The sequence below is a fragment of the Mus caroli genome, chromosome 11 (genome assembly GCF_900094665.2).
Source record: "Mus caroli chromosome 11, CAROLI_EIJ_v1.1, whole genome shotgun sequence".
Taxonomy (NCBI): Eukaryota; Metazoa; Chordata; class Mammalia; order Rodentia; family Muridae; genus Mus; species Mus caroli.
In genome coordinates this window covers 6236070-6258255 of record NC_034580.1, presented here as the reverse complement: position 1 = coordinate 6258255, position 22186 = coordinate 6236070, and the positions used below count along the sequence as shown (strand labels likewise).

Genomic DNA, 22186 nt, shown 5'->3' with positions numbered 1-22186 from the left:
GTTAAACCATTCTTAAGACTCCACAGTTACATAAAATTTAAGGAATCATGAAAGAAAATAAATTTTTAATCAATTGGAAATTTTCTGCTATGCTGAGACTCTGTCTCCAATTTTGACTCTGTGACATCGTGGGTGTCTCTGGACCACTGAGGCTACTTTTTGCTGTCATTTTAGATATTCTGAGACTAGCCAACTAGAATTACAACTAGAGTTCATGGGTTCACAGGAGAAAAGGACAAAGCGTGCAGCTATGTTACCTCGCCTCGTGGTATGCCCAAACTAATGCCGTGCACCGCCGTGGTCTTCCCCCTGAAAACACTTCTGTAACTTTTACTGAGGTTGCACAACACCAACATGTCTCCTCCAGTTCTTCCTTCAAGCACCCTCATTTGCTCTGTTTCAACATCTATGTCCTTAGCAGGCTTAACTATGTCCTGCAGGACAGAGTGAGCCCTGGGAAGATAAAGGCAGAGTTAATTAATTCCCAGTAGGGACAGTTCTGAAATAGTCCCCAAATAACACTTGTGAAGACAGAAGGCACAGCCCTCATATATTAGCAGCATCTGCTGTCAGAGCGTCTTACCTTCATCACCCTGATTACCAGGGAAGTCAACTTTCCCACACAGGATAGGCACCTGTTAACAGAGACCTAGAGAGAAGTCAACACTAGAGACAATTTTAATTTGGAGAACAATAAAGTCATGGCAGATGTTTTGATAGGTGCAAAAAACATATTGATCACATTATTATAAAGTATCAGTGTATATAGGTACTTTGTTTAAAAAAACAGTATTGCTATACTAAACTTATAGTATAAGTTGGAATTCATAAATGCTAGATAGATGGCTTTTGTATATATTGCATATAATATTCAACAGATATTTGCCAAATAAGCATAAATCTAACATCTAATCATATCTAACTGGTTCGCTCTCAATCTGGACTATTAAGTCCTCATTAGAATTTTCATCTAGATATTTTTAACTTTCAAGTAAGTTTTCATTCTACATTAAACTGTAATGTGCCTACATTTTAATGATTAAGTACAAGCCAAGCACAGTGTCCATATCATACTTCTTTATTTTTGGTATGATATGTTGTTGTAAACCATATAATCATCTATTCATAGGGAGGGGAACATTGTTCATAGAATCTTTTACAATTCTCAAATTATTTCAAAACAAAAGAGTATACTGGCCAAGAGAAAAATATTAACTGCCAGTCCTCAGTCATCCCAATAACTTATTCTGTGTAATTTTTCCTTGTCTGAAATCACCAATTTATAAAACTATAAATTGCATATATAATACAGTTTAGAGATGACGGGGCTGATGTCCCTTACATAATATTTGAAGACATATGAAATGAATCAAAAGAGATAAAAATGAGAGGGATAGCTATTCAGAGGCTTATCACTGAGGAGCAGAAAGTAAGGTAGGCACAGAAAACATGGAAAATATTCAATTTAACAATCTGAAACAATTGGTAAGTTAATTCATTTTTTATGAAACTCCATATAATTATACCTTTAGGCTTGAGGACTATTTATTTTTATTACATGAGGACCATGATCTGGTAGTCCCTCTGTTGATATTTAAGATGTCTGCCTCCACAATTCCTATCATTTCCCCATGAAAACTGCCTGGAAATTTTTATGTATGTCTGTAGATCATATGACTGATACTAAGCAACTCAGGACTTCAGGGAGGGATTGTGTACTAAGTTCTTCAACTCTTCTCTTCGCTCTGATGGGTGGAGGACAAGGGAAAACTTGGTGGGTAGCACCCAAACAAACCAAGTTCCTAATTGGTGGAAACCTCTGCTCAGCCATCCACCAATCACAGTGCAACAGAAGAAAGATCCAGGTGGGCAGTAAACATAGTAGGGTTGTTTACATAATTCATCACAGCTGGTATCTAGACCATATGGTTGCTCTAACTACCTGCTTATGGAATCCCTGATTCCAGACTGCAGTGAAAAGAGGCAACCCCCATCCCATCCCATCCACCACACACAAACATCTATGTGGGTTGGTGTCAGGTCAGAACTCTGTACAAATGGATACCTGTCATCTTAAGATAGCAGGGAAATGGAAGCAGAAGCCAATTCAACTTAGAGAGGCCAGTGAAGTGGGTCTCATACTAGTTCCCAGTTATATGCTGGCAACACATTTCAGGTGAAAGGGGTCAACTCTATCTAATGGGAACAGGCTCTTCCCATTCTCCAAGTTTTAGCTAGGACTGCTATAATTTTTCCCTATGAAGGACTCGCTGAAAACCTTGGCTATTCATATTCAGCACTGATTACTGACTGGGTTCTACTTAGATTTCAATAATAAATTAAATGAAGCACAATCACTTTGACAGTGAGTCATAAGGGAGCAGAAAGGTACATGATGTCTCTGATCCTTGACCTTTGCATCAATATAACAAAACACAAATGACTATTTGCTGTGGATATCAAAGGCATTCTTTAAAAAGATGTATTTATTTATTATATGTAAGTACACTGTAGTTGTCTTCAGACACACCAGAGGAGGGCATCATATCTCATTACAGATGGTTGTAAACCACCATGTGGATGCTGGGACCTCCGAAAGAGCAGGTAGTGCTCTTAACCACTGAGCCATCTCTCCAGCCCCAAAGGCATTTTTTCTAAAGCAGACCCTGACTAATATCTTCTAAAGTAATGCAAAACCTTTATTCATTGAAGAACATTCCTTTGATACTGTTGGAGGACTGAGAAGCCTGGAAGCTGCCAAAGCGATTCTCCATTGAGTGTTTTAAACAGACTGAAGTATTAAGGATTATCAGAGAAGCAATTACACTTAAAAGGTGCCTAGAATTCTACTCCAGAATGGGTCAGCTCTGGGAAATCTACAAATTCCAAAATGATCATGACCAAATTCAGAAGACTTTTGGGATTTGTATTCAGAATGGTTCTCTACTTTAGCAGCCGTGGTGTATTATGAAAAAAAAAAATCGTGAAATGACTGAAAAGAAGAAAAAATACATATAAGGGGATTGCCCAAATATATTAGCAATGGAGCTTTATATATGCAACAGATTCTTTAGTAACAATGTGGTAATAGATTTTCCATAAAGAATCCCTGCTTTGAGAGACTGTTTTAGAAAAACTTAAAGGTATAATTAGAGAGGTGAGAGTGGGGGAGAATCTCTGTCTGAAGCCGGAATCAGAGGACCACAGACAGAGGAAGTATTGATATGTTAAGTGGTAGAGTTCTAGACCCTGCACATGAAAACACAATTCCTTGTAGATTTCAAATGCATTTTCAAATATTTATTTATTCATTTTATCTGAGTGGGTGTTTTGTATGCATGTATGTCTGTATATCATATGAGTGCCTGGTGTGCTGAAAGGCCAGAAAGGGGCAACAGATCTTCCAGAACTAGAGTTATAGATAATTGTGATCTACTGTGTGAGTGGAGGGAATCAAACCAGGATCTACTGGACGAGCAGGAGTACTCTTAACCACTGAAGTGTATCTGACAAAGTTTTAGAATCTTTACAACACTACCTTAAATAACCTCTCTCTTTCTCTCTCTCTCTCTCTCTCTCTCTCTCTCTCTCTCTCTCTCTCTCTCTTTCTGTGTGTGTGTGTGTGCGTGTGTGTTTGCAATCACCCAGGTGCATATACACCATTTTCAGCATCTTCACCTGACAAAGTCAAAGAAGGCATATGGTGTCTGCACTAAAGTCCTATACCTTCTGACTCTAGGAATTAATGCCATTTAGTTATAAAAATGAATTACTTTATGGTATCAACCAAACTCACTTTTGGTGTTACAAAGTCACTGAAAAAAAATGAGCAGATTTAAAGTGGAAAACAAATTGAAACAACTGAATAACTGAAATAAGGTTGGCACCTTATTTTTTTGAAATTCTTTCCATTTAGTTGGTGACTCACACTTACCCACTCGAAAAAGGAAACATAAATCTTTAACTTTTTAGACCCATTCATCATAATGTCAAGCAGGTGTATTTCTCTATCTTGAAACCCCCAGGTGGACTTTTCCTTCACTCTTTACTCAAGAGTCAGAAACAGTAAGCATGAACCCTTCAGTACACACCTTGACCATCTTAGAAGGTCTCCATGTAACATCGTCCTCAAGAGGAGAAGAAATGTGCCCTGCAAGGTCAACTCCACGAAGATCCAGCCCAAAAAATCCATCTCAAAGGGACTCACATAAGAATCAATGCCAAAGTTGTGAGTCAGATCATACTTGATCTGATTATAACAGAGTTCTATAAGCCCTTGACCCAGGCAGAATTGAGGAAAAATAGTAAAAACCCACTTGAGGACATTGTAGATTTTCTGCAAATTCTGCACAGTGAAAGAGAGAGAAAAAATGAAATTAAAAGCTATTCCTTCCTTATAATATATACCAATAATACGTTATATTGCTATTTTCTTTTGTTGGGACTGCAGGTCTTGTCTTCCCTATCCTGGTTACTCAGAGACACTCTCAGACAGCCATGGAGCCAGATAGGATTACCCCTGAAATCCTATAATATGTGTATCTTACTAGGTTTTGCTTGATGGAATCCACTGTCCCTCTTATTTTCTCCCGTTTGAAGTGGGAATGTATATCCTATACCTGTCCATATATTTGGTTGTACAGCTCACACCTAGAGAAAGGTTAGGATGGAATATAATTTTGAGTCTCACCCACATCTGAATCTTATGAAATTTATAGATTACATGCTTTAAAACTGAGGCTGTAATAATTGAAATATTTTGGAGCTACTGTGACAGAATGAGTTTGTAATTTCCACTTGAGAAAGCCATGAGTCTTGAGGGACAGAATGTTATGGATGAAATATCTGTACCACTCCCAAGATATACATTGAATTTTTAGCCCCAATATAGTGGCTTGGAAAGCCAGGCATTTTGAAGGTAGTTTTGCATTGAAGAAGACAGAAGAAGAATCTCTAAAATGAAATTAGTGTCTGTATGGGAACAGAAAGACCCACTGGTCATCTCTCCCACTTTTTACTGTGTCAATACAAAAAATTAGCAACTGCCTATGAGTCTGTAACAAGACTCTCAGTAAAACCTACATCTAAGCCCACATTGCTCTATGCCTGTGGCAATTAGCATGCCACCTGAAAGGATTTCTGTTACTAGTGATAGTCTGAGATAGGTAGCTTTGAACATGGAGACTGAGTGTTAATGACATGATATGGTGATATCAATGTTTCTGTAACTCATTTTAAGGAAGCCACAGTGATTTTTACACTAGCATTAACAAAGATTATGTAATACGTGAATGCTGAATTAATATAAATATAAATGGATTCATGGATTGACAAATCAATTGCTTCGATTTGCAAAGAGTGGTGATTGAGGCATATTAATTCATACATAGAGAAACAGAAACTATAATCTTAAACCCTCTAGCAGTTTCATGGTTAAAGCAGACATTTTCATCTGTGGGAGAGAAATATATGCCTGACCTTGCCTCCCAACCCAAGACACATCATCCTTTAACAGTATGTTGGCAACAAGAAAAGAATCATATTGGCACTACAGTCTACATAAACAACGGTTAACACTGGCTGTACTAGATTATGACCTGAGGGCCCAGTTGCCATTCTTGATACCTTTCATTAATTTTACAAGTTCATAATGCTTTCTAACATGACAGCGAACACTTGATATCAATTAGAATGAATATTTAAATATTGTTGAACGGCTTTAGCAAACAGTCTCATGATAAGGAGCAAGGGAAAGAGAAAGACTGAAGCCAATCCAGTCAATGTCCTCCATTCCTAAATGCTGAGTGACTCAAATAATTTTCTTCCAGGAAACACCCTTTGCCTGTTGATTCTTTAAGGTGAGGAGTGCTGTTTATCAATGCAGGTAACACAGCTTTTTCATCCAGCACAGGATTAGCCTTCTGTGGGAGAGCATTCCTGGCTTGCTTCCTCTTTAGTTGCAAGGTTTTAGCTTCCCCTTCCTTTGGGAGTTAGCTTTCCCTTCTGTTATCTAGCTCTCACAGAGCTGACCTGGCTTTTGGTTTCTCCCAGCTGTATCTGTATTGAATTCGCTTTCCTCCTCACCACAGTTTACAGCATCTTCAATAAGCCATGTCACATTAGAAATCATGGGGCAGGGCCTCTATGTCTCTTCTGCTGATTTCAATATTCTCCTCAAGTTAAAGCCAATCAATTGTTCTGCAAGCTGTCTATTTAAAGGCTCAGAATATTAATACAGATTAGTGTCAAACTCAATCTGTAAAAAAAATCACTGAAATAGATCATTGCCCTCATTGAATGCAAAATTGGTATTTACATACTTCATTGCTTCTACACAAACATGAAGTACAATAATCAGAGATGGTTTTGGCCATCATTCAAGAGTGTATCAAGTCTGGAGCCCAGCCATAAGGAGTGATACTGTCCCAGTGGGACAGACCTCACTCCGTCTCTCACTGGAAATGGGAATATCAGCAACACCTCCCAAGTTAAAACGTCAGACTGTGCTTCAGACATCTGAGAACGACTGAGCCAGAAGAGAGTATGAGAACATAAAGAGTTTTGTGAATGTAATGTGCCCAGAGGTAAAAATAAAAGTCAGAAAAAGAAAAGACTTAAATATGAGAGCTAAGGAGAGGGCAGAGACTGAAGCCTATTTCACAAATTACACTGGCCATCCTGAGTGACGGGCAGATGCTTGAAAGCAGAAGCCAAGAGTAAAGACAGTCTCATTCAGGAGCCAGGGTAGAGGGAATGAATGGGATGTATCTACCGAAGGATTTCAGCTGGACCCTAATGCCTGCTAGGCACTTGCCTCACAGGGAAAACCACTCCCTGTTGAACAACCCATGCCCAGGGCATTTCTTTTCCACTAATACATGGAAAGACACTGTATTAAGTTACACGTATCTCAGGGAAGACAAAGGAATTCCAGACACAATTCTTCAGGCACACCATCATGTGCATGTATGGACAAAGCTGTGGCCCAGCTTACTTAAGATGTTAAGCCAGGATACAGTGGCACTTTGGCAAGACACACTTTATTGTGGTCTTTCCTCTGCCACCTGAGGATCCCTGAGAAGCACTCTGGGAACAAAACAGTGAATCCCTATGTCAGCCTGACCTGACTCATGCAGCATCCCTTAAAACATCATAGAAATTTTTGCTGTCAGTCACTCTCCCTAAAGGCTTAGTTCCCAGATGGTGACACTATTTTCAACGATTCTGTAAACTTGAGCATGAAGACTCTGGGTGGAGAGAGGAGAACACAGAAAGCAGACCTCTGAAGAGTGTACCTAGTTCCTAGGATCTTCCTTGCCCTCACCAGGAGGTGAGCACCCTCCTCCTACACATAGTCTTGCCAGGCCCTAATTAAAAGTCCTTTACATTGTGAGAGTCAGCTTTTTTGTCACAGTGGTAACAGAGTTAAGTGGTGGGCATCTGCACTCTCCTGTCACTTGCTCCTTTGGAAATGGGCCACTGACACTGCATCACCTGAGCTTTAGAAATGATGGCCAAGAGCCGGGGCATGGTAGTCATCAACATGGTGCACAAGCCAAAGATGAAGTTCAAGGAGATGTGGGAGATGAAGGCCACATCTGAACTGGAAAAAATTCTGGACATCAGATACATCCATGGAATCATTGCGTATCTAAAAAGCAGAAGGAAAATTATTTTTACTTTCCTGAAACATTTCTTCGTATCACAACTGAAGTACAGACACAATCATATTAGAATGGTGAGTTTTCCTTACTTTGTGTAATATATATACTAGTCTACCTACCCCCCAAAAAGACATTTCTTGGGGCCTCCAAAGACCCTGCAAGGTAAAGGCAAAATATCATGAGGTCTGGGATTTCCACTGGATTTTGTCCACTTCTCTCAGTATGGCATCCTATGCCTCTCAAGCCTATTGTATAGTGGGAACTGGAAGATCCCAAGAGTATAACAATAATCAGAGCTCTTTTTCAGAAAGAACATAAGCATAAGCACTGAACTCTACATTTCTAAAGTCTCATTCATTCTAGAGACTGTGCTATCACTTCTACTGTGTCCCCTATTCTCTTCCCATACCCCAACCACATGGAAGATGACATTAGCATCTATAATTCTTAGGCAGAATATCCATAATAAGGTTGACACCTTGATTTATCTTCTGCTGCAGGTCTGTAGGTAAGATGGCCATGGAGCTGCATCTGAGTGGGCCCAAGGCTGGGTATCAAGGAACACTGCTAAATATTGGTCACAAGATCCAAGAAGCTACTCCAACACCCCCACAGCCAAACCTCTACTTCCATCTTTTTTTGTTTTACCTCCTGGAACCAACATTCCATCCAAGGCCAAGTTTCTTTTGTGAAAGTAAAACTCAGTCAACTTAATGTACCTCACTGAAGAATTCTTGGATACATTTCTAAGCACAGGCAGAGAACACACCTATTCAAAATCATAGGCTTTTTGAAAAAGACTCATCTATTCTGAGCCCAAATGTGTTCCATCCACACCCAAATAAGAGCTGTCAATATTTCCTGGGGTGACTGTTTAGCTTGAGATATTGTAGTAGCTTTTAAAAGCATGAGCATTCCCTAACACATTAACTTGTTCTGAAAATTATGAGACTCCAAAACCATGTGGCAGATTTTAGAGCCTTGAGATAGCATTTGGTCATCTATAATCTGTTAGAGAAACGGCCATGTGTTAAAAGATAAATTCTTGTACTTTACAAAGTGTGTGGGGTATGATGTGCAAAGCCATATAGTATCTCAGAAACTTCACTCAGTAGCATTCTGGTTCACAATGACTGAAGAATGCGTTGGAGACAAGTGTTTCAAAGCAATTTTTCTAAAATATTTCCTATATAAAATAATGAAGTCAAATAAAAATAACTGCCAAAGAGGTGAGCTCTATCTGACTACCGGTGTTAATTAGGACTTGTCCTGTCTGAAATAAAGTATTATCAGGAAGAATCAAATCCCATCCCTAACGTTACATACACTTTCTATTGTCCTTTATAGGGCAGAACTCAACTGTTATCCTTCATCACATAAGGTGGCCTTCAGCAACTAGGAAACAGGCATGGTGACACACATCTATAATTCCAGAGCTCAGGCTATAAGGCAGGAAGATAGACAGTTCAAGGATAGCCTAGTCTAAGAAGAGGACAAAATGAAAGCAAAGAATGAAAAGGAAACAAATTATTCCTAAAACTAAAACACATATAAGCAACAGTAGACACTTTTGTGTCAAATTTTAGACCTGTTTTTAATTCCTATCATATTCATTATTAGAGTAAACATAGTGTGTGTGTATGTGTGTGTGTGTGTGTGTGTGTGTGTGTATGTCATGTAAAAATTATTGATTCATCAAATTTCTGAAACTAAGACAAATTATTTTATTTTATACAGGTGTATTAATAGGCTGAGATAATGATCCTAGTATACTTAAATCAGAACTACAGAAGACCCAGCCTTCCTTTGTTCCTTGTAAAATATGGCATGCAGGCAGCTCTCTGTTAAACTTGGAGATATGGGAGCTAGAGGAATCTGGGGGAGTGCACAGGGCCCCTCACGAAATATCTGATGGGACTGGCCTGCAAGGCACAATGCAGATGCTCATCTGCTTTGATTAGCATCTCCATGTTCACATTGTGGTCTCAAAATGCCTTCCCCTCCCGCTGTCAACCCGGACACCCTGAGCTATACTTGAGCAATTAATTACCACATCTTCCATGATCTCTACTCCACTGGGAAATGCATATAATCTTTATATAAGGTCTTCATACTGGGTTATGTCCTTCAAGTATTTGACAAGTGGATCAAAGCATTGTCTTAAGAAAAAAGACTCAGAGACAAAGACATAGTCTTAAATGACACCCCTGGAGATTTCTTTTCCTGCATTAATGAATCTTTGAGCTGAATTTCCACCAGCAATGATTCCATGATTTTTTTTAAGCTGCATTTTCATTATTTTCCTTTCAAACACTTGGTTGAAATTAACATACTGCCAGATCCAGCCCCCACCCCAGCCTTTTCTAAATGTTAAGGGAAAATTTAAATTGACGTATAGAGCATAATTTACTTGATATGAAACCTACTGTGGCTTTTAACACTCTCTACTCTTTTATTAAAACACAACTCATCAGTTTAATGATTGTATAATTCACAGGAGGTCGGAATATTGTTTGCAGGTATTTTGGAATTTATGAGAACATACTGTATTCTCCTGACAACTGCCCCTTCCTTCTGCTCTGTGAATTTCCCTGAGAGACAAACAGGAGTCCATGTTCTTATTGTCACAATCCTTTAGCACTAAACACGCACCAAATATGTCCTTAGCTTTACATTTTTAATATAAGCTGTCTGTCTTTTATTTCAAATAATTTTAGTGTCACTTTCTTGTTTTGTTCTAATTTGTTGGGATATTTGGGGAAAAGTCTTAATATGGGGTCTCACATTGGTCTTTCTGCCTCTGTGTTCTAAAGTTCTGAGTGTTAATATTAAAGGTATGTACTATTAAGATCAACATTACTTGTTCCCTCTCCTCTGCCTCTGTGTCTCTCTCTCTTTCTATGTATATGTCTTCCACAACCTGTGTATATCTGCCTCTCATTTTTGTCTCTGTCTACCTGTCTCTGAGTCTCTCCTACTCTGTGTCTCTATCTCTCTATCCCTCTGTATCCCTAGCCCTCTGTTTCTGTCTTTGTCTGTCTCTGTCTCTATGTTTCTGTCTCTATCTCACTGTCTTTGTCTCTGTTTTTCTGTCTCTCTGTGTCTATCTCTGTCTCTCTGTCTCTGCTATGTCTCTGTCTATCTCTAACTCTGTCTTTGCCTACTCTTTACACCTCTGTCTCACTTCCACTCCCTCTCTTGTTCTTTCATCTAACAAGGCCTCTTTATGCAGCTCAGACTGGCCCAGAGCTCATCCTCCAACCAAGTCAAGGACTTCTAGTATACTTTACTTTCTTTGATACAACCTGCTGCTTACCCTGTCAGAGTTTAAATACCCATTTTTCTCGGTAGAAAGTCAAATTATTATGAGCATTTGTGTTCTAACTTTCATAAGACTTGGTTCCTTTATCCTCTTCCTCACCTCTTAAAACCATGTTAATCAATAGATTTAATTCAAGTCTGAAAGTGTCCTTGGGTTCTGCATTTCCGGGAGTTGGCTTCTTAGTTTGCACTTGGGTTCCTGATTCCCACAGATTCTGGGAGGAGGAAGAGGAGGAAAAGAAAAAGGGAAATGAGGACTAGAAGGAGGAAAAGGCTGGGGTAGAGGAGGAAGAAGGGGAGGACAGGGAGAGGAGGAGGAAGAAGAGGAGTCACTCCATTCCCCTCATCTAAAGACAGCCTGGAGCCTGAAAGCAGGTGCTAAGACTGAGGTTCTTACAGTAGGGATCACTCACAGGTTTTAAACTTAATCTGTAGCTCAATACTAATGATGAAATAAGAAACTTTTAAGTCTTTTGACTTAAATTATAGGTCACAATTGGCATCTCTTGGCTCTTTCTCTTTTTGGAATATTATACTATGAGCCAACTCATCAGATAGATAAAAAGGCAGGTAGATACAAAGGCAGGTAGATTTTTTAGTTCTATGTCATCCTGGGACAGAGCTAATTTAGGTCCAGGCATGGTCAGAATGATAATCTCAGGACAGGATCCCACCCAGCTAAGTTTAATTTTTATGCTTACAAAGACAGACAGATCTCCGAATTCATTTGCCATATTTAAAAAAAAAATGTGCAATTGCTATCTTCTAAGAATCAAGGGGCTAAGGTCATGGGATGGTGGGTGATTCACGGAATAATCAAAAGGGAACCTGGAGTGAACAATTGAAATGATATGTGAATAAAAGTCTAGGCTTTTGGCCTACAAGAGATGAGATACCCAGAGGAAATTTTAGAATTTTTTTCAAGCAAGAGAGAGCTGTCTCAAGCAGAGGGCTGTCTGGAAAGCTATCTCAAGAAGAGCACAGGCCATCAGCTTGGAAACATGATTTGACCTAGGGACATTTTTTTTCATTGCTCCCAAACACTCCTTTCTCAGAACCCATCTCCAAGCCAAGGCTGGTCCATAGGTTTGAATGTTTGGTTTCAGTTAGTGGAATTATTGAAGAGGGGATGGGAGGTATGACCTCGCTGAGTTAGATGTGACCTTGTTGGAGGAGCTGTGCTACTTGAGATAGGCTTTGAAGCTAGGGTTCAAGGGCCCACACAAGGTTCTCTCTCTCTCTCTCTCTCTCTCTCTCTCTCTCTCTCTCTCTCTCTGCCTAAAACTTCCTAATCAGATGTGTACTCTCAGCTACTGCCCCAGCACTATGCTTACCTCTCTGCTGCCACACACCCTGCCATGATGATAATGAACTAACGCTCTAAAACTATGAACAAGCCCCCAATTAAATAGGTTTTTTATTTTTACATTTTGTTTATTTACTTATTCATTTTTTTTCATTCATTCACTTTTGAGATAGACTCTTTCTACATAGCCATGGCTGTCCTGAAACTCAGTATGTAAATCAAGCTACTCTCAAACTCACAGAGAAGATCCCCTGCCTCTGCCTCTCAAGTGCTGAGATAAAAGGTATGTGTTGCCATGCCTGACATAGCTTTCCTTTATAATTTGCCCTGGTACTGGTGTCTCTTCACAGCAATAGAATAACAAGGAAGTCTATCACCCTTGGGATATAATGACTATGCAGCTGTAGGCCCATGGTTCTCCAGAAATTCCCCAAAATGTTTAGTTGTGAGCATAGCATTTTCTAGCATAATGTAATCAAGTTAAACATTTTCTAAAAACACATTTCATAAGATTAAGTTTTGAACCATTTAACTTCATCCAAATTTTGTCATCATTTTTGAAGTCTGGCCTTCTAAAATTCAAACATAATTTTATAGCGAGGCCTATTTTACCCATGCTACAATGAAATGCAACAACACTTTCCCAGTAAATGAAATTAATAGGCTGAAATAAGATAAAATCATGGTGCAAACATACAACCCTTTATATATGAGCTCATAACTTTCGAACTGAGTATAACATCATGTTCCACAGCCATTCTTTTCGTGAGCACATGGTGATCTCTAAAGAAAAAGATAATTCTATGAATAACAGTAATGGGTAAAATTAATGTAATGACTCTGCCAGTTGTCCCTGGTGTTTACAGCAATTATCTCATTTAACTTTTAGCAACAAAATTGACATTTTACAGGAAAGGAACAGCTTATATGGGAATTCATATTAGCAAGGCTACAAGGGAAGTCACATATCAATATTCCTGCAAGAACTGCTTGTCTTATACCTTTCCTTACTTTCTCAGCCATTCATTCATCTCTGTCTATCCATTNTTCTTTTTTTTTTTTTTTTTTTTGGTTTTTCGAGACAGGGTTTCTCTGTATAGCCCTGGCTGTCCTGGAACTCACTTTGTAGACCAGGCTGGCCTCGAACTCAGAAATCCGCCTGCCTCTGCCTCCCGAGTGCTGGGATTAAAGGCGTGCGCCACCACGCCCGGCTCTATCCATTCTTCTGATGACAGACACACAATTGTTTAGGTAAAGCCTTGTACCCTACTTAGATACTTGGAGTAATTCGGAATCACTGGAAGGATGGCAAAATATGTAAATTTCACTTTAGTTAGAGTATTTGGCTTAAAATGGGGGAGGAGGTTGGTTGTTTTGTTTTGGTTTTTTTTTTTGTTTCTTTTTTGTTTTGTTTTGTTTTGTTTTTAATCATTTGGGAAGCAGTTACAAGCATCCGGAGTATATAAATGAAGATTTCTGCAATAACTTGTCCACCTTTACTATTTTCCTCTGAGGAAAAAAGTGATAGAAGTCACACAAAACACTTCCAAGCTACTAATATAACAGGAGAGGAAGAAACATATGCCAGAGAGCTGCACAAGAGAGTCCCCACAACTGCAGTTTCTCAGCTAACTGGATTATGTATTTGAGACCACAATTAATGTCAAAGTGAGAATAACAGAGAATCCATTTCCCACTGCACAAGTTTGTCAAACAGCTTGAGGGCCTTTCTGAGGCAGGACCAAAGCCATCTTCATCAGGACACGTCAACCTTCGCCCCATCCCCCTTACAGGGCATTCATCATCTTGTTCAAGCCTGTTTGCTCTGCAGCCCTGGTAGGAGTAACATAATTGTTCCAGAAGAGAGAAAATCATGAAGCAGACAGCAGGTTCAAAGCCATCCTGAGGGTTTTCCTTCTCAGAAAACAAACCATAATTCTGCAGCCGTGTTTCTCATCACATACCCGAAAAGTGCTAGCAGGAGGGTTGTGGCCGCCAAGTTCTCCCGAAATGTGAAAGCTGTTAACTGGAAGGCTCCTATAACAGCGACACACAGGCAGACAGAAACTAAGTAAAAGAGCTGGAAAAACAAAGGGACATGCCATATTAGATGGGAACATTAATCATGCTCTACTTACTCTGCAGTTTCCATTCAGTTTCTACTTAACCTAGCACCTGCTTTGCATATTCAAAGATGTTTAAGAGTCCATTGTGCTGAGTCATTGTTATGGGTTTGGTCTTGTTCCTCCAAAGACTGGTGTGCTAAACACCCAAATCTTCAGAATGTGACTGTGTTGGTGTCAGGACCCATACATAGTCCTTTAGGGGAAAACAGATTCGAATAACCTACCAGAGCCACCTATGCCTATCTCCCTTGGGAAGGGCCAAGGAATTGTGCCAGAAACAAATACACACACACACACACACACACCACCACCACCACCACCACCACCACCACCACACACCTACAACACATACCACATACCACACACACACACACACACACACACACACACACACACACACAGGAATGGAATAGATCTTCCCTGCTCTTCTTTCCCTAGAGCCTTCCCTTCAAGGACTCTGCAGAACAGTCAACAAACAGCATCCCCAGGCCATTCTTGGAGAGTCCTAAATCCAGCTGCTGCTTCTGTGGGGTTGCTGACCACGGAGTACTTCTGAGCAGCCCATGTGGCTGAGTCCTTTTTGCTCTTTAAATCTCTGCTAAAATTTAATTTGTTACTCTAACTTCCTGAATGAAAGTTACCTTTATGCCATTATCCTCTTCCACTCTCACAAATGATTTAGTCAAGAATCAGTTATATCTGGTGCATTTGCTGCCTGCTCCTTCTAATAAGAATGTGAGTTCTATTAGGAGACAGATCTACTCTAACTCAATCATATATTTAGAGACAACATTCAGTCAATTGAGTGGGTAAAACAAAAACATAGGCTGGTTGGCTTACAAACAACAGGAATCTATTGCTCACAGCTCTGGAGGTTGAGAGATCTAAGACTAGGACAGTAACAGAGATAGTATATAGTGAAAAACTACTTTTCAAGTTAGAGCTGGTACATTTTCTATCATTTTGCCATTTGCTGGAAAGGGTAATAGAGTTCTCTGAGCTCCCCATTATACAGATACTAATCTATCCATGAAGGTTACATCCTTGCAGTCTAGTCATTTTCTCAAGGATCCCAATTCCTGGTACTATGGCACTGCATGATGTTTGAACACTGAATGCTGGGAGACATAGATGCTTACTCCTCAGCAATCCTGCACATACCCTGACAGATCCTCAAAAACACTCATTGATTGAATCATCAAACAGAACAAACATAAAACGACTAAGTAAGAGTGGAGGGAAAGAGTCAGACAAATATCAAAAAGTCCTTCCAGCCATTAAGCCCCAAGTCCACCCATTACAGAGTGAAGAAGGGCCACATTCAGGATATGGGATAAGAAGATAATAAAGCACAGAGAAGAGAGGAAATCTCAGGGTCCTTGGGGTTAGGTTTATCTGCTGGAAAATGCTGGGGAACATAGAGCCCCAAGACTGTGGTACTAGGGGCATAGCTGAGTGGCAGGTACTGAAGTGTGGTTCTGTCCAACTAGAAGCACCATTCTGGAGGAGCCATTGCCTCCCTATGAAGGGACATGGGTTAGCAAAGATAAGCCACTGCAGACTAGCACTTCTCAGTCTTGGGATTTATGAGCCATTTTTTGTGTGTGTGCTGTATGAAGGTATACATGGAGTCTCACTCAACAGACTCCTGAATATTAAGGTACCTCTGGTATGAATCAGATAATCTATGTGATTAAAACATCTATATTAGGGGATCAAAAGCAAACCAATCAGTGGAGTTCTGAGTCTATTAAAAGGAGTAAATGTTGCTTAAGACCAGCTTCCTAACACATCAGTTCTGTGTAAAGCAACACAGATGGTCAGAAGCCGATGAGTAGGAGGCTCTCGGGGAGATTCAGGCCTGCCCAGCCTTCTGCTCACATAGGATTTTCCACATCACAGAATGTATCATCTCCATGAGGGCATGAACGCGCAGATATTTCCTTTGTATAAAAATGCCAGCTCTGCTCTGTAGTGATGGCAGGAGTGGGGGTTGTGTAAGAGCACTAAATCTAAATCAGAATATACACATTGAAAATATCTGGCCTATGCTCTAGGCAGCAACTCAACATGCACTTGATATTGTCATGGAAAGAACAGAAGAACAAACTCTAGTGATTTCGAGACTGTAGGAAACTCTGATATCTGCCACCACAATAGGGAGGTATAACAAGTGAGGGGCGAGGCTAAGGACACAGATGAGAGGACATTTCTAATAGTTTTTACCATCCCACATTTCAGCCCATTGAAAGGTAATAGTGAAAGCTGCTATTCACTCATTTCTTCCCTAATAAAAAACTGGGGTCCTAAATTCTAGAGCACTCCAGCCCATGATTCCTGAGTCTTCCCCTCATAAAGTAATCGTGACTGTCTGAGGAGACCACCTGGTAAAGGCAAACTGGTAGGTGCTCTTAGCCAACAGAATGTGTGCTTCCCTTGTGGACACCCCCATGTGGCTTAGGCCCTTCAACCACCATATTCATATAAGAACCATATTCACAAATCCTACCATGTCATACAGGAAGTTAATTAGCCAGTATGTCCTGTGTCCAAGGCCACTTATATGTTGCAGTCTTTTAGCTCCAGTCACTCTGTCCCTCACCACAGAGCTACCAATCGATGCTGATAAGATGGAGAATCCCAGGACAATGCAGAGGGCAACACCACACTGGCGGATGCTCTCCAGGCTGTAGACAGAGGATAATGTAACAACTCATCACATATCATAGAAGAAACCAGAAGTTCCTTCTACTATTAACACTTGGCAAGAAGGAAGGCCAGGCACACTGCCAACAATGTATGGATTCTCTCCTTCAATCAGTCCCCTCAAGTTCTTTGAAGATGTGGGTTATTGTTCAGAGCTTACAGAACACACAACAGAGAAATAGAATAGACAAATATGAAGCTGAAGAGCATTTCAGCATCTTCCTATCTCATCCTACTCTTGATCACGTAGTCTGACTCTCAGTTAAACAGTAAACCTCTGCAGAGCAACATGCAGCTCCTAGAGCCCTTTCCAGTACTAAAACCCATTTGCTGTGCAGCAGAACTCAACAAGGAGGGGCATTTGTAGGGCTCCTTGTCTCACTGGATCATGTCTAGACTTAGGTGTTGGGAAAACCAAATGCTTTCTAAAGGGCCACATATCACCGCCATCACACCATGCAGTCTCTCTGACAGGCAGAGCTGGAGTCAAGCAATGTCATTGACCATTTTGTCTATGTCTGGAAGCAGGTGAGCACAAGCAGTCTTTTAGCTGTCTGACACAATGAATGGTCTCACCACACGACACCCATTAGACTATGCTTTCTGTCTATCACACCTTGTTTTATAACAGTCATCAGCTAGCCTGCCCCAGAACTGAGGCCACATGTCAGACACTGTTGGAGGTAGCACTCTCCAATAGTAGAGGTAACAAGACAAACTGCAGCTCACCTTTGCTGTTCCATTGCTTATTTAAAGAAAGCAAACTCATCAAGATATATGGTCTCAACTTGGCAGGCCAGATGATTATAGAAATACTATTTTTGTCATTGATTTTTAACTAAATGATTGGTAGCTATACGGAAAAGAATGGAGATGGGGGAAAGAATGAGGACAGAAGCAATGTACTTAGCAAGGTGTTGACTCCTGACACTTAAATATGGACCCAAATGCACCATGGCAACAATGACACCCACCTCTACCTGCACTTCTTGTTATGTCATGCATGAAAAAAGTTCACGGAGGCTCTGCATGTTTACCTATGTGAGTATCATATTTATGTTGTTAATGTGAATAGTCCTCCTGGGATGTGTACTGTTCAGAGGCTACAGGAACAATTCTTTTTATGGAAAACAATTTCTTTTGTGAAAACCATAATTGAATAGTATTTTCACCCATTTTCAGCCCAGCCATTTGCACTTCCACTTTTAAAGCTATCTATGACAGCATTTCTCCTGGAATGTGTTGAAATGGGATCAAAATTGCTCCTCAGTATCTTAGAGATTTTCTTCTGTATGCTTCCCATATCACTCCATCCACTTACATCCTGTCTTCATTCAGCAAGGCTCCTCCATATGGGTGGCTGTACAGGGTTATTCCTGTGAACAACAAATTAAGACGTGAGCTTTATGGCCTGTCCCTTTGGTGACTCATCTTCAAGCCACTCAAGAGTTGTCCTCTGGTTGCTCTGCCCACCCCAATCCATTATCAATGAAAAATGACAAATAGGTTCTTGCCATTAAACTGATATGTGCTGAGCTCTTTGTTCTTATTGCTTTGTCAAACATAACCATTATGTATTTTATTTCACATGTGTCACATCACAGGCACCATGCTCCTTCGTCTGTCGTTTCGTTGTCCACTGTAGTAAGTATCCTAGTGTCATAACTACTACACCCATCTCCACCCACATACACCATTTGGGGCAAGATGAAGTATGCCAGTATATTCCTCACCTCAAGATGGTTTTGTTCATGCTCTTTACTATAGCAATAGAAGACAAACTAGATCCTCCAAATAAATAAGTGTTTCTCCTCTTGTATGTTTGGCCATGAATCTCCCCTGTGTTCTCTGCAACCTATCTCCTCAGACCACCTGGATCTCAACCCTCATATAGTTGAATATATACTGCACGTACCCTGTCACCTGTATCCTGCATGTTTGTGACCTCCAAAACAAAACCACCACTAGCTTGTAGGATACTTATTATTCCAGTCACCCAGGGGAGAAATTGAGGTCCTGTCCACGCCACATTTTTCTTTACCGCATTTGTTCACGTTTTCAAGTTCCCTCACTTCTAAGTTCTCCTACTTCCATGTTGCCCCCTCACACAGTGTGATGGTGTTCATGATCACGAGCACCTTGTCTTGGTAACCCTGAGCTCACATCATCTCTAAACCTGCCTGTACCCAAGTTCAGTAAATATGTCAGTCCCCAAAGCTAGAGAATGTGTGTTGTAAGAAAGAAAGAAAGAAAGAAAGAAAGAAAGAAAGAAAGAAAGAAAGAAAGAAAGAAAGGAAGGAAGGAATAGGGGGAGGAAGGAAGGAAGGAAGGAAGGAAGGAAGGAAGGAAGGAAGGAAGGAAGGAAGGAAGGAAGGAAGGAAGGAAGGAAGGAAAGGCATATGCCTGAAAGCAGGAGAGAGGGGTAGAAAAACAGAACAACCATGTCCTTTACCTTCACACAGGTTCATTTTATCATAGAGCATAAAATTCTTCCACTGATTCCATTTGAAAAATGAGGTTAGTATCATTTTCCTTGACCCTGACGCATTTTAACTTTGCCTTCAACTTCCTAGACCAGGCCCCATTGACATCTCATTCCATCTTACTCCTATTCAGATATTAATTTCTTTTTTTGTGTGTGTGAAATCATTATTACATCGTCATGCTTTAGTGAAGTAAAACAGATGAATAAAAAATGTATAAAGACCGTCCCTGACTTACAGTAGTTTTATGAATTTTGAACTCTATACTACTGCAGAAATAAAATATGCTTTGTGGAAATCACCCTTCAAAATTGAATTTTAATCCTTTGCTGGATATGGACATTTGGTACCATACTCTGGTCACGCTGTGCAGCAAGCACTTTGAGCAGCAGATCCTAGCCACTCAGCAATGACCCACACTCCATAACTTGGGAGTCACAACCTTGTTATCTTTAGTCTGTTATTTGTGTCATATGAATTGCTTAATTATAATATTTTCAACTTACTGTGAGTTTATCAGGACATAGTCAAGCTGAATCTATATTTCAAGTTTGCAGTGTTATTTTTAGCATACAAATACATGGTGAAATGATTAAATTACCAGTCAAGCTAAGTAATATAATGACCATTTCTTAAAAACTTGGTGATAAGCATGGAAATTAGTGCAACCATTATGAGACACAGTATAGAGGAGGTACTTCAAAACTAAAGCTAGAAATAATATAAGATGTAGCACCCCTACTAAAGGACTGATAGAGTCATACTCAAGGAATAAAATGATATAGATGTATGCAGACCATGTCCACTGCAACATCATTCTCTCTCTCTCTCTCTCTTTCTTTTTCTTTTTTTATTAGATATTTTGTTTATATACATTTCAAATACTATCCCAAAAGTTCCCTATACCCTCCCCCACCCTGCTCCCCTACTCGCCCACTCCCACTTCTTGGTCCTGGCATTCCCCTGTAGTGGGGCATATAAAGTTTGCAATACCAAGGGGCCTCTCTTCCCAGTGATGTCTGACTACCATCTTCTGCAACTTATGCAGCTAGAGGTACAAGCTCTGGGGGTACTGGTTAGTTCATATTGTTGTTTCACCTATAGGGTTGCAGACCCCTTCAGCTCCTTGGATGCTTTCTCTACCTTCTCCATTGGGGGCCCTGTGTTCCATCTTATAGATGACTGTGAGCATACACTTCTGTATTTTTCAGGCACTGGCATTGCCTCATGTGAAACAGCTGTAACAGGGTCCCTTCAGCAAAATCTTTCTGGCATATGCAATAGTGTCTGGGTTTGGTGACTGATTATGGGATGGATCCCCAGGTGGGGTAGTCTCTGGATTGTCCATCCTTTTGTCTTAGCTCCAAATTTTGTCTCTGTAACTCCTTTCATGGGTTTTTTTGTTCCCTTTTCTAAGGAGGAATGAAGTATCCACCCATTGGTCTTCCCTCCTCTTGATTTGCTTGTGTTTTGCAAATTGTATCTTGGGTGTTCTATGTTTCTGGGCTAATATCCACTTATCAGTGAGTGCATATCTAATGACTCCTTTTGTGATTGAGTTACCTCACTCAGGATGATATCCTTCAGATACATCCATTTGTCCAAGAATTTCATTAATCCATTGTTTTTAATAGCTGAGTAGTACTCCATTGTGTAAATGTACCACATTTTCTGTATCCATTCTTCTGTTGAGGGACATCTGGGTTATTTCCAGCTTCTGGCTATTATAAATAAAGCTGCTATGAACATAGTGGAGCATGTGTTCTTACTACCATTTGGAATCTCTGTATAGCCCTGGCTGTCCTGGAACTCACCCTGTAGACCAGGCTGGCCTCGAACTCAGAAATCTGCCTGCCTCTGCCTCCTGAGTGCTGGGATTAAAGGCGTGCAACATCATTCTTGATAACCAAAGTAAATCTACAAGTCTAGTTTCTATAGTCAAATGAATAGATGCAAAAATGTGTTATTTTTGGATATAGAGCCAGGTATTTACACATGCACACACCCACGCACGCACGCACACACACACAGAGGCACAGGCGCGTACACACACACATTTTAGTATAACATTCAAACATTTTTTAATGAAAAGGAAATCCTGCTTTTTGCAAAATGCTTCCAAAAGAAATACCATATACATAAAATAAGTCAGAAGCACAAAAATAAATACCAGGTGGTTTTCCACAAATCCCTGACACTACTAATAATGTCCTGTTATGCTTGCAGACAGGAGCCTAGAATGACTGTCCTTTGAGAGGCTCCACCCAGAAGCTGACTCAGATGGATGTAGAGACCCACAACTGAAAATTAGATGGAGCTTGGGGACTCTTATGGAAGAGTTGGGAGAAGGATTGAAGGCCCTGAAGGGGATAGGAATTCCATGGAAAGACCAACAGAGTCAACTAACCTAGATTCTTGGGGCTCCCAGAGACTGATCCACCAGCTAAAGAGCATACATGGGCTGGATCTAGGCTTCCACACATATATGCAACAGATATGCATCCTGGTCTTCACCTGTCCATAGGATATGGTTTTCTAGTTGGGCTGCCTTGTCCAGCCTCAGTGGAAGAGGATGTGCTG

General features: G+C 40.3%; 1 protein-coding gene across 1 annotated transcript in view; it reads right to left on the bottom strand.

Moving 5' to 3' along the window:
• Nucleotides 1-22186, bottom strand: part of Abca13 (ATP binding cassette subfamily A member 13) — a 471059-nt gene that overhangs the window by 97984 nt on the left and 350889 nt on the right. The window contains exons 49-54 of the mRNA XM_021177120.1: nt 18445-18499; nt 16927-17104; nt 14256-14371; nt 7495-7651; nt 4092-4345; nt 258-453 (exon numbers count right to left, since the gene is read on the bottom strand). Coding sequence (XP_021032779.1) covers nt 258-453; nt 4092-4345; nt 7495-7651; nt 14256-14371; nt 16927-17104; nt 18445-18499 — 956 coding nt within the window. The remainder of the gene's footprint in view (nt 1-257; nt 454-4091; nt 4346-7494; nt 7652-14255; nt 14372-16926; nt 17105-18444; nt 18500-22186) is intronic.